General features: G+C 42.4%; 1 protein-coding gene across 1 annotated transcript in view; it reads right to left on the reverse strand.

Annotated features, from left to right (window-relative positions):
• Nucleotides 1-1,131: 1,131 nt before the first annotated feature.
• Nucleotides 1,132-13,227, reverse strand: part of LOC145400120 (muscle-specific protein 300 kDa-like) — a 39,786-nt gene continuing 27,690 nt past the window's right edge. The window contains exons 2-9 of the mRNA XM_080272631.1: nt 12,134-12,319; nt 11,241-11,402; nt 8,856-9,030; nt 8,192-8,448; nt 6,589-6,868; nt 3,756-4,015; nt 2,417-2,575; nt 1,132-1,650 (exon numbers count right to left, since the gene is read on the reverse strand). Coding sequence (XP_080128757.1) covers nt 1,477-1,650; nt 2,417-2,575; nt 3,756-4,015; nt 6,589-6,868; nt 8,192-8,448; nt 8,856-9,030; nt 11,241-11,402; nt 12,134-12,319 — 1,653 coding nt within the window. The 3' untranslated portion in view covers nt 1,132-1,476. The remainder of the gene's footprint in view (nt 1,651-2,416; nt 2,576-3,755; nt 4,016-6,588; nt 6,869-8,191; nt 8,449-8,855; nt 9,031-11,240; nt 11,403-12,133; nt 12,320-13,227) is intronic.

Raw genomic sequence — 13,227 nt, forward strand, 5'->3', positions numbered from 1 at the left:
GTGGTAACATGTGAGGGTGTGTACCATGTAGGACTGCTGGCCTTTAGGGAACATATAAATTTACGTTGAGAATACAAAAAAGAAAAAGAAAAGAAAAAAGAAAGGGGAAAAAAAGAAATATACTGTATACTGGGGAGAAACGAAAGCAGAAAAAGAAAAACAATATATTAGGCAGATTTCCCGTCCCCTCGATTGCTCTAAGGTCAGGGCCCAATCCAGGTCAAGAGGTCATCACTCGTTTATTCCGGCCATGAAAGTTTAATTGTGGGTTGTAAACAAAATATTGGAATTTTATGTCCAAATTATGGCAAGTGTCTGCGAAACATGTATAATTTTATGAGCCCCAGCCTGGGATGGAGGTCGGTATTTTGTGCGACATTCCCTCTCTCTCTCTCTCTCTCTCTCTCCCAGTATTAACGCATCACCACTTCAGCGCTAACACCTACAGTCCGTATGAAGAAGTTAGGGCTGCCTCATGAAGGGTTGGTGTATTAGGACTGGTGGGTTGATATTGGCGACTGTGTTTTGACGTGTCGGTGAGGCTTATGGTAGATCAGCCTAACGAAATCCAAATTCATAAGTTGTTCCCTACCCCAGTCAGGAATCGAACTCAGGTCTGTTAGGAGAGCAAGCCACCTCTCTACCGATTCGGCCACCACCTCCCTCATACATAAATAACTCATTATAGTGATATATTTCTGTGGTAAATGATCTAAATACTCCTGGTTTAATTTCCCCCATCTTACCTTCAGGGCTGGATCGAAGGATAGTAAGATGGTGCAGTTTTTATGTAATATTTATTGTAACGTTTAATCCACTTACTCCAGTGTGTCACCCGTCGTTGCTTTGTCAGGGATTTCCGGCTGATTTAGAGGATTGCTGACTAAATCCCCACGTCCCTTTAGCATTCTCTTTGCAGGTTTGGGGAGGGAAATTCTCCTGTTATTAGCCATGTTGCTCGTATGTCATTCAGTATTTCCTGCATGGTCAGTAAATCCTATCTTCTCTAAACACTGCCTAGCCATTTTATATTCTCAAGGTTCTTATTTAACTTACTAGAGTAGGATCAGGAGTGAAATATTATGAAAATAGAGGGATGTGTATTGTGCGCGAAGGCAGACATAGGAGGAAACGACATCAGTACATCTCGTCACAAAAACACATATATGACAGGCTATGAACCGCAATCACCCTAAACACATACAGAGAGAGGTACGGGAATCAGTCAGTATGTATATTTTTATTCTTATCGATACTCTCAGTGCCTAATAATATGACCTAACCACGTGAAGTAGGAAAGTAAATAAGGAGAAGAATATCCTACGCCATCATCTGTGCTCCAAACTTTACAAAATGGCCAGAAAGAAAGATAATGTGACAGATGTTGCGGAGGCGAAACGTCAGCTCGAAATGCCGAGAGAGAGAATAATATAATTCTAGATATATTTTTGTGTCCTTGCAAGAGTCTAGGTCAGCTTAGACGGCTCCAAGCAGTTCCTTCTTCTTGGCGAACAGATCCTTCATGGAGGCAAAGACCTTTTCCAGGTCCTCGAGGTTGGGGTCATCCTTGGCTGGCACCTCAGACATCTTGGTTGTGAGGTCCTCGGTAGTCTTCTGCAGGTCCTGCCAGGTGTTGACCAAAACCTGGACCTGGGGGGCCAGAGAAAATAGTTGGTGATAGATATATGTTGTTCCCTTTTGCAAAAATAGAAACAACCAAAGGTAAGACGCATTCAGAAAATAGTCTGTCATCTTTAGTTCGTGAGGAAAATGTATCAAAGTCAAGATCTGTTCATTTCTAGATGCCTGTACGTACTTGTAAATGTTTGGAAGTTATAGGCAGTGGAAAATACAGACTGAGGAAGACATAGTAAACCAGGTACATATATAAAGGAATCAGAGAATCGGTTAGCTCTTTCATTGGCAAGTTGAAAAGAAAAGGGGTGAGTGTGCTGTGGTAGACGGGTACTGTACTGTATGCCCGCCGTTATTGGGGAGGGTTGTAATCAGTTTAGACCAGGGGTGAGCATGCTCTTGTATGTTGCTGATGCAAGCTTTGTCAGTAGTAACACGACATACCCACTTCACAAGAACTTAAGGAGCAGTATGTAAGATAAATCGCCATGGAAGCGATACAGCAAAACCTTTTATTAACATCATCTACTTCCTCGTTCCCTCCAAAACCTGCTTTCACGCGCTCAGAGAACACCTTACGGCTTTTAGTGTATATATATTGCTACAAATCAGCATTCAAGATAGAGAGATGGCAGTTTTAGACCAAGATAGAATGATGAGACTATAGAAGATGAAAGTTTTAGACCAAGTTAGAGTGAAAAGACTATACCAGATGACTGTTTTAGGTCAGGTTAGAGTGAAGAGACTGTAGCAACACCATCCCCCTCCCTCCTTGACCCACCTTCTCCACACGGTCACTGGACACCTTCTTGACGGCATCCCAGCGTCCATCCAGAGCGACGACCTCGTTCTCGGTGTTGCTCTGCTTCTCCATGGAAGCTCGGGCCTTTCCTGCCGCGTCCAGCTTCTCCTTCTCCTGACCACACTCCGCGTCGAAGCTCTGCAAGTGTGAATAAGATACAGGAAGTTAAATACTGTCTGTTTGTTATCATCTGACTGAATTGGACCACTACCACAGCTTCGGTACTAAGATATGAATGCATGAAATTTGATGAGTCTCTGATATCAAATAGGAATGCGTCTCCTTGGTTACTAGCTAAATCAACACTCCAGTCTAACCCTATATGGTCACTACCTGAGCTAGAAGCATTAGGAATCTTTGCCAAGTTAAATTAAACACACCATAGTTGATTATAGTTCATCCATCTTGATTTGGGGATGTCCGTCAGTCTGCCGCTTATTTTGTGTATCGCATTGCCAGAATAAAGTAATTTTACAGATGTTACCTTTCCATGGCACTTCCTCGTGACTAGCACAATATTATTTTGCCTATCTCTTGTTACAACATAGTACCAAGATGAATGACGCTAGTTTTAGGCCAGATAAAAGTGAAAGGAGTACACTGACGGAGAAGTGAAAGAACACTGTTGCATTAGGTTCTGATTTTTAGCAATATGATAAGAAAGGAAGTATTTAAACTATCTATCTATCTGTTACCGGACTCCTTAATACCGTAAGGGGTGGCCATAAACAAATCGCCTCCGTGTCGCCCTGCCTCCTGCCATTTCGCTGCCCTTCCTCCAGCTCATCCCCCCCCCCCCTCTCTCTTATAACTACCTCTCCACCCCATCCCTCCACGTCACTTTGATATTGAGAATGTTCGGTTGTGACTTGTGTTTTTTGTTGTTTAAGGGTTTTTATTTGGATACTTCTTTGTTGTGACAGATTATTGAGCGGTACGGTTGCACAGTTTCTACATTTTTCTCAACTTTTTTCTAAATATTGTATTCTGTAAGCGCTCCCTCGTTGGTTTAACTGTTTATTTAATGCATTGGTTTCTGATAACATGGATCTTTTTACATCCTTCACTTCATCTCTTAATCTCTTCAGTCTGATAACGTACGGTATTTATCTGAATGCTGTTCATGCCAACTCCATACGATTCTATTTAATTCAGGCAAGATATATAATACTGAAGGAGTAAATGAAGACTCCCCCCCCCCTTGTTCAAAAACCTGTTCTTTGATGAAAAATATCGTCTTTTTTAAAAAGGAATAAATTAAATAACGTATCACGGAACTGAAAAGGTAAATGTGATTACTGCCGTTCTGTCGACTAACCTTGCAGCTGTCAAGGAGGGCGAGAGCGTCATCCAGGGAGGCGGGCTTGGGCAGGGCTTCCTTCACCTTGGTCTCAGTGCTTTCCATCCAGGGCTTGAACTCCTTCACGCCACACAGGTAGTCGGCGTAGAATCTCTGGTCCTGGGAGATTGAGGCGGCCTCCTTCTGCACCTCAGCGCCCACCTCCAACACGAAGTCCTTGGTCTCCTTCCAGGTGGCCATGGTGTTCTTGGCTGTCTCGGACTTCTCCAGGTCCTCCTCTGTGGCGGGGAATTTAATTTACTAAGGACCTACCAAGATGAAGAAAAATGTACTTCATATTAAGCCTCCTCCATGAGTCTTAATAAATCTAAAAGTATAGGCCTACTCGAGATGAAAAGCCTCTCCATAAGCTTAGTAAGTCTAAAAGTGTATTTGCAATTAAGTCAAAAAGTTTACTTGATATTAAAACCGGCTCCCAAAGTGTTATTAAGTCAGAAATCGACCTTCATATATTGTAATGCACAAGGTATCATTTTGGTCCGAAAGGATTTTGGAGAAGAGAATTAAACAGCGTGGATATTTAGACAAAACACAAGTGACTCTGAATCGTTTGACAGAATATTTTAATCTTCTTTGCATTAAAAAAAAAAAAGTTCATAAGCCTTGTAAGTATTTCAAACAAAAGTCAGCGATATGTAAGTAACTTCATATTTCGTTGTTTTTTGAAGCAGTAAGCAAATGCAGTTCTCAGCAACCTGACTGCGTTGTTATTTGCATCGAAATTCGTTATGTTTGTGATAATGTTGCCAGTGTTTTAATAAAGCATCAGAAATATACTGATTATTAAAGTATTAAAGCAAAAGAAAGTGATGTTAATGTTACAGATTTGACTTAACGAGAAAAGAAGCCAAATAATAGATAGCTGCACATGTATTTGAAACGAAAATCTCGAAATAAAAGCCTGGAAGGGCAAAAGTAAAGTAAATTGTGGACGCAGTGGAATAAAAGAGTCAGAGTTAGAGAAGCATTTGTGGATAGTGAGTGAAGAATGTCACTTACTTCCAACCCAGCAACTTACTCACACATGACTCCATTTTGACGACAAGGTGGCGAGGGTCAGGTGAGGTCAGGTGATGTGAGGTCAGGGCGGGTCACAGGGAGGGTCGAGAGGGCAATGGGGGGAATGGTAGTGGTGGTGGAGAGCTGTAGGTTGTGAGGGAAGGAACAATTCAGAGACATTAATTAAAGTTTCGCCCGAATTGGAACCTTCTCAAGAGCTTCCAAGTCGAACCGAATAATGTTTTATCTTCTGAATACATGAAGCAGTATTTCCATATGTGTTATTCTTGCACTTAGATTATTCTTATGACCATGAAATTAAGACACAGAATAGCCCAGAGTCAAGTGAAAAATTTGGTGTCCATTTCTTTTGCATACAGTGAGTTATGTCTGGAAAAAAAGAAATCTTAGTTCCAGTGACTGAATACAGAGTGGTCTACATACAGCACTCCTTTTCCACTCTGCCAGGCAATTGCTTGTGTGTTTGGGGGACGGCAGAGTCAGCGTTATCAGTGTCCATCTCACATCATATATATTCATTTCCTACTCCTGCTACTACACACAAGTTACCGCCGAGTGAGTTCTGTTTGAGCGTATAAGGGTGTGATGTGTTACAGTGCACATACTCTTCATAGACTGTAATATAAGAGAGTGGATGCCCCTAGCTTTTGGTTCCTTCTTCCTTGCTTAAAAAAAGAAAATGAAAAAAAAAAAAAAAAAAAAAAGCTACTTACGGAATGGTTTTTACAGCGTGGGATTTCCTGTTGTGTCTATGGCCCGTATTTATTCTTCCTAACGCCTTTTGCCAGGTGATTTATTTTGCTTATTACACCTTACTGTCCTCCCCTGTGATTTATTTTGCTTATAACGCCTCACTGTCCTCCCCTGTGATTTATTTTGCTTATTACACCTCCCTGTCCCCCTGTGTGTTATATAAATCTTTCTAACATAGCCATATTCTGCACAAACTACTTACAAAAGGATATTAACTTGCCGTATCTAGAAAATAAATCGCTAAGGAAGAGGTGCTAGGGAGCTTCTTTAAGCAACGAGAATACGGGCCTGTGTGAAAGACTGAGGGCCAAATTTTAGGTTGTATAGGAAGCTTCGTAACACCTCTTCCTTAGCGATTTATTTAACATCCACTTGTGATGTATATATAATCGTAATAATGACATGCTTTGATTCGGTAACGTAGAGGAAGATATTGAGGTGTAATGTACAGAATAAATCGCTTAGGAAAAAGTGTTACGGTAGCCCCAAAGCTGCTTAAAATACGACGCTAATTTACCTGGTGGTGAGGTGTCAGAAGATACCCTTTTTATATATATTGTTCCTTTTACCCTTAAATTCGATTACATTTATTTTAGTTACCCATTTAATTTTACCTTGCCCTTTGCTACTTCCGCCCTACTCTATTAAGCATGGGAGAGAATGTTCGAACTAAAGAGACTGGATGTAACCTTCATTAGCTCCTTTACTATTAAGGTATCTTCTAAGTTCAATAAAGTGCCCTGGAAGTTGCAAGGAAAAAATAAAGGCGTCACAGGAGTAAAAGGACATTAATTATTTTGAGAATTATTACCTCTGTGGAAAGATAATAAGTAATACGTGTGATGGAAATATGTGGAATGTGTTTATGGCCACTGGTCGGTAAGCTTATTTTTGTTTTTATATCAAGTGACCTTTGCCTAACACCGGTGAAACTTCTACTGGAGAGAGAGAGAGAGAGAGAGAGAGAGAGAGAGAGAGAGAGAGAGAGAGAGAGAGAGAGAGAGAACCTTGAACTGACCGGCGAGCAGGTCCTTGTAGTCCTTGTCGAGGGGCTCCACCTGGGGAATCTTCTCCTTGGCCTGGTCCTGAAGGATGAGGATCTCCTTCACTCTGTCTTCAGGGCTCAGTTCGGGGTCCTCAGAGATCTCCTTGAGCTTGCTGTTGGTAGGGATGGCCCAGTCGTTGAGCTCCTTGGCGTGGTTGACGGCCTTGGTGAGCTGTTCATTGTACTCGAATAGCTTGTTTAGTTTGGCGTTGCACTTCTCGATGATGGCTCGCTTCTCCTCCACCTCGCCTACCTGGTTGTGGGAGACAGTATTATTATTATTATTATTATTATTATTATTATTATTTAGTGGGGAAGAGATTATTTTTTGTAATACGTACCACATTCTCCTTTGGCTACTGCTATAAAGGGTGTCCCAGGAGGAAGGGGCATAACATTGAGAATTTGTAAATGAATAAATGAGGCAATTCTAAATAAAAGAAAATGCTGTATCAACGTGGGTCCAGATCTCAGCCATTACGGAGCTAGTTACTGATGACTTTATGGGGAAATGATAAGGATTTTCGCCCGTTAGGTCATCAGTAAAGTAGTTAAGTAATGGGTGTGACTTGGACGCATGTTGATATATATATTCTCTCTCTCTCTCTCTCTCTCTCTCTCTCTTAGAATTCCTACTTATTTTTTTCCCTGAAGTTACGGCCTTTCCTCCCTGGGTATCCTGTATATCTGCTTTGCATAATATTTTTGGTTAACCTCCCTTTCCTTGGGGGAAGCAGCCTAGGTATATGGATAGAAAGATAGATTAAATGAGTTCACTGTGCTGGAGAGAAACCTTATGACACACACACACACACACACACACACACACACACACACACACACACACACACACATAAATAAATATGTCACAAAGTTTTACCGGAGATTACAAAAAATCAGGTTACGATAGGCGGCATAATCAGCTTACAGAGACTTTCCATTGCCAGTAAGCTTAAAACTGTAATATTACATGCAAAAGATATAAAAATGTGTACGAAAAAGGGAGGCTTTGTAACATTTCACTCCACAGCTATTTACTTAGCATATTGTACCGTAACATTCTCATTTATGCCGCGTATTATATCGCCTTGATCTCGAAATAATTTGCGTGAGTAATAGGCAAGAGAATATTGAGATGTACGGAATAAATCATTAAGGAAAAGGTGTTACGGAATCAAAAGCCATGTAGAATAGAACCCTCAGCGCCACAGTTGGACTCCCAGGTTCATCTTAAACGTGAACCCGGTGGACTGCAGGCTGATGTACTATTTCGTCAGCCCACCATCCTTCTTTTGGGAAGTAAGGAGGGTGTTAAGGGTCGCATTATAACCAGGCAGTGAAGCATCCGGGTTATATTGGTGCCACTGCATGAAGGCGTCCCTCTCCAGCACAAGATTGACGTGTAATGTGTAGAATAAACTGGTAAGGAAGAGGTGCCACGAAGACTGCTATTAGAATACAGTCCCCTAGCGTCACAAGTCATAAAGAGCTTCGCGGAGAATTAGTCGCTGCGGAAGAGGTGTTACGTCCAATAAAACCCCCCCAGCGTGACGGGCCCTTTAGAACTTCGTCTTACCTCTTTATCCAGGAACTCCTTCTTGTCCTCGCCAGCCAGGATCATGATGGTATTGTAGCACTTCTTAATATTGTCAAACATGTCGTCGGCGATCTTCTTCTGGTCCTCCCACGTCGCCTTCTTCTGGCCAAGCTTCCGGGCGCCCATGACGGGATCGTAGAATTTCCTGTAGCGCTTGAACTCCGCCTCCAGCTTGTCCAGGGGCTCGTTGATGGCTGACCTGAGTTCGTCGTATTTCTCCCAGTCCTTGGCCGTGTCTGGGGGTGAGATAAAACGTGGAGGCTTTAGAATGATACCTATATACTGCTCTAGGATCATGAGTTGTTATTTCGCTCTTGTCGCCACCTGATATTGATATGATGCTGTAGACAGTTTATCACACACACACACACACACACACACACACACACACACACACACACACACACACACACACACACACACACACACACACACACACACACACACACACACACACACACACACACACACACACCACTTATCACCTCATACACAAATAACCAAGAGTACCTACTTTTAAGTCATCCAGTTTATGTCACTGTCTGTATCTGTATCTGTCTATCTATGAATCTATCTGTCTGTCTGTGAATCTATCTATCTGTCTATCTTTCTAAATATCAATCTATCTATCTATCACACTCACTGGTAAGCATGCCGTGCCTGGCCTTGGACTGCTCGTTGGCCTCCTTCCACGTGTTCTCCATCTTCTGAATCAGCTCCGTCAGGAAGGGTGCCTTGTTGGGGTTGTTGAGCAGCTTCTTGCCCCTCTTCAGCAGCTCCTCATACGTATCCCGCTGACTGTCCACGGTGGCGATGACCTGTGGGTGGGAGTCGAGAATGGCCCCTTGCGTGTTTGGGTCTACGAGGAAGTTCAGAATATCGCCGTTGACTATCGCTATCTGTGTATGCAGTGATATGTGGTGTGTGTGTGTGTGTGTGTGTGTGTGTGTGTGTGTGTGTGTGTGTGTGTGTGTTAGCGCGAATTTCTGGTTTATGTGGATGATTGAGTTTGGGGCTGCAAGGCAGTTAAAAATACCGACAGTGGCAATTTCTTAGTGTTAGCTTAAATTGCTGTTTATGTGGGTGATTGAAAAGTAGCATTGACATTCCGATAAAATCAAGCACTTGTTTCTATTTAGCTGTAAATGAGGTAAATAATAAGCAGTTTCTCATCCGCTGTGAAAAACGGACGGTTCTTTTTATTGTACTTTCCTATTATACGGCAAAATCGAAGCATAACATTCTTCAACAAATACTTGATATTATGCCAGTGCTATTTTCATATATTTTTCAGTTGTAAAAGCGATTCCCGGTTTATGCTGATACCCCCAAAGCCACCAGTGCCCATATTTTAAGCTTCCTTCTACCCCAAACCTCGCAAAATCGTCAATTACGATGCTTGGAAAAAACTAGTAGAAAAGTAGTTTGACAGTGTGAAGAACAGAATGGAGAAAGATTGTCCCTCGTCAGCAGGCCCTTGTGTGTGTTGCGGTGGTTGTCTACGGTCGGGAATACATCTCAAAGGGAGTCTGAAATTTCACGGAAGAGAGCAGACGCAAACTGTTGGTATTGCGATGATGAGTGAGGAAACTAGAAAAATCCCGGAATGAAAGAAAGTTTGGGAATTCGGATGTGATCTGGAAAAGATTCAAAAAAGAAAAAACAACGGGAATATCTGGAAATAATTGAAAGGGAGTGATTTTGAGAGTGGAAAGGCTTGGGAGAGTTAAATAAAGAGGCAAGATGACGGTGAGAAATGGCTGAGTTTCATATGAGGAGATTTAGAAATAAACAATCGAAAGTCATGATTCGACAGGAATGAAGTTTGAAAATGGGAAATTAGGAAAAGAGTTTTTTTTTTTCTTTTTTCATAATGTAAATGCTCGAGGGGCGCTTTGTTCGGGAGGGTGAAGCTGTGGTAGAAGAGAAGAGGGAGATTTGCGGTACAGTGCATAGAGAAGGAGGCTTGTAATATATAGCTAAGGGGAAGGGGAAGTGTTACGGTAAATAGCAGAGGGGAAAGTAATGTCTTTGTTAGAAGATGCAAGGGAAGAAGGAATTTATTGTGCATGGAGAAGGGGTTTTTTACAGCAAGGAGGAAGGTGAGGGGTTATGGTAAATAGCTTGAGGGGAAACGTTACGTCTTTGTTAGAAGGTGGAAGGGAAGAGGAACTTTATACTTGTTTGTGATATATGGATAGGGGGAAAGGGGACGGTTGTGATAAATTGTTAGGGGAGAAAATGTAAATGTTTCTGTAGAAGGTGAGAGGAAGGAGAAATCTGTATTGTGGAGAAAGGTGTTTGTAGTGGACGGCGAAGGGGGAAGGGAAGAGGTTGTTATAAGTAGCAGAGTGAAAGTAATGGTTGGGTTAGAGGTTTCTGTTGAAGGTGAGGAGAAGGAAAAATCTGTATTGTGGAGAAAGGTGTTTGTAGTGGACAGCGAAGGGGGGAGGGAAGGGATTGTTATAAGTAACTAAGGGAAAGTAATGGTTGTGTTAGAAGGCAAGAGAGAAGAGGAAAATAATAGCCTGTGGTGAAAAGAAACTAGTAATACCGTAAATGACTGGTAGGAGAGGTTACGAAAATCATTGTTCTAGGTTAAAGGTAAGAGGAGGAAGGGGGAATGTGCAGTGACAAATGAACAGGGGTAAGGAACCTGTTGTGATAAATATCTAAGGGAAGAATGGTGTTTATGGTAAAGAAAGAAAGAAAGAATGGGGTTGGTAATCAATTGCTAGAAGGAAGGGGAGTAGCCAGAAGGAAAAAAAAAATGTTCGTCGTGTAAGGAAACTGGAGAAGAGAAAATTTTTGTTGAAATATATAGGTGAACTATACATTATGTACCTCCTTTACTTTCTCGATCTTTTCGGTCTGCTGCTTAACCAGTTTATATTGTTACGGTGAATCATTTATTGTAGCATTCCAGGTCGAGGTATGACTCTCGGAGGCCAAGTTAAAGTGAATAGAGTATAGGATCCTTCATAATTATGGCCCTTGGCGCTAACTTCCCTGTATTTTTCTTTCTTACCTTCTCGGCCTTCTCAATCTGCTCCTCGACCATGTTCATGTTGTGAGGGTGGATCTCCTTGACTGAGAGGTGCCTCATCTCCTCCAGGGTCTTGAGGCAGGGCGAAATGTCGTCACCGTAGGCGTAGCAGCGGGCGTACACGTCAACCTTGGCCTGCGTCTCCTGTGGTGGTAGAGAAAGTGAGGCAAAGATTTGGTGGATGGTTAGAGGGATGAATGAGTCTATGATTGATTTTGGTTTTGGTGTTAGTGATTTTTCGATTTTTGTTCTTATTCCTGCATGAACATACTCGATCAAAATTTCCCCAACATTCCCCATTCTATAAACGTACATGCCACTTACTCCTCAACCCTCTAATGCCCCTTCCTCGAGCCTTGTAACATACAGTACCGGTGTGGATGGAAAGAATATGTCGTGGCAGTCGATAAGTGCCTGCAGCTTTTTCTTCTCAGCCACGTACTCCCCAAATATCTTGTACCCCGTCCTTCAACTGGCAACTGTCTTCAACCTGTTCATGCCCCATCCTTCAGCCCACAATACCCCTAGCCCTTATATTACCAGTGTGTGTGGCAGGAGCTTTTCATGGCGTTAAGCACAGCGGCTTTTTCTCCTCTACCACTTACTTTCCAGCCTTCTTATGCTCCAGTTGTCATCTGATTACTCTTCACCCTTCACATGCCCCATCCTCTATCGTACATCACTACCGTCCTTCTTAGGCACGTGTATGGATGGCTGGAGCATGTTGTGGCGATTGATAAGTATATTCAGTACCTTTGGCTTCTTCTCTGCCACTTACTTTCCAACCTTCTTATGTTCCAGTCGACATCTGATTGCTCCTCAACCTTCACACTCCCTATCCTCTATCCTATATCAATGCCATCCTTCTCACGCACCTGTGTGGATGGCAGGAGCTTGTCGTGGCGGTCGATGAGTGCCTGCAGCTTCTTCTTCTCGGCCGCCTTGAACTCCTTGTCCTTAGAGCTGACGGCGGTCTCGTCCGACACCCTCATGGCGATCTTCTCCAGCATCAGGTCCAGCCACTCCTTCATGCCCTCCTTCTCCAGGTCACGGCATAGCGACTGCGGGAAAGGAACGGGAATTAGGGCATAGTCTGGCTTTTAAAACTGATGCTATATTGAGCCACTGAGGTTTTAGACTAAATAAGAAGGGAATATTTATGTTCTGATCACATTATTGAGAGCTAAGTAATTACAGGTTAAAATGACAGGTGGGATACGAATCGATAGAGCTGAATGATGATGATGATGATGATGGTGAGAAATCCCTGCTATTGGTAGTCCTTTAAACACTAGGATAGGAGGGAATATGGCAGTGATGATGGTGAAAAGGATGACAAAAACGTGATGACAGTGGTGAACATAGATTGAAAACAGCAATGACAAGTGACGATGATGATGATGATGAACTGTGCATGGCTATACGTGTTGGTTCTCCAGAGTCAACACCATCTACACCCCACAGCTTTCTTGTGTATATTTTTGGGTAGACTAAATAAAAGGAACGCTTGGATACACACTCCATATTGACACGAAGGCTCTACATCGTTTGGTTGTGTTTTCTGTTTTTTTTGGCTAAGCTTCTTAGGTTTAGTTGGTGAGAGAGAGAGAGAGAGAGGAAAATGTAGTTCCTTCATTTACTCCTCTTATCATCCTTCTCACTTTTTTACTTATCTCACTCAGTTTAGCACAGTTCTTTCTTTTCTCACTCACTTTCTCACATCTCACTCAATTTGGCACCATTCCTACATTTCCTCACTCACTTTCTCACATATCTCACTCAATTTAGCATCACTCCTTAATTTCTCACCCCCTTTCACACATATCTCACTCAATTTAGCATCGTTCCTTAATTTCTCACTCCCTTTCTCACGTATTTCATTTTCTCACTTCAGGATTTTGTTGTTCCTCCCTGCACTGTTTCTCCCATCTTTCACGTGCACTCATCCTTCGTCTCTCGCAATTTTTTT

The sequence above is a fragment of the Coenobita brevimanus genome, chromosome 51 (assembly GCF_032717465.1).
Source record: "Coenobita brevimanus isolate Jiangsu-jjx chromosome 51, ASM3271746v2, whole genome shotgun sequence".
Taxonomy (NCBI): Eukaryota; Metazoa; Arthropoda; class Malacostraca; order Decapoda; family Coenobitidae; genus Coenobita; species Coenobita brevimanus.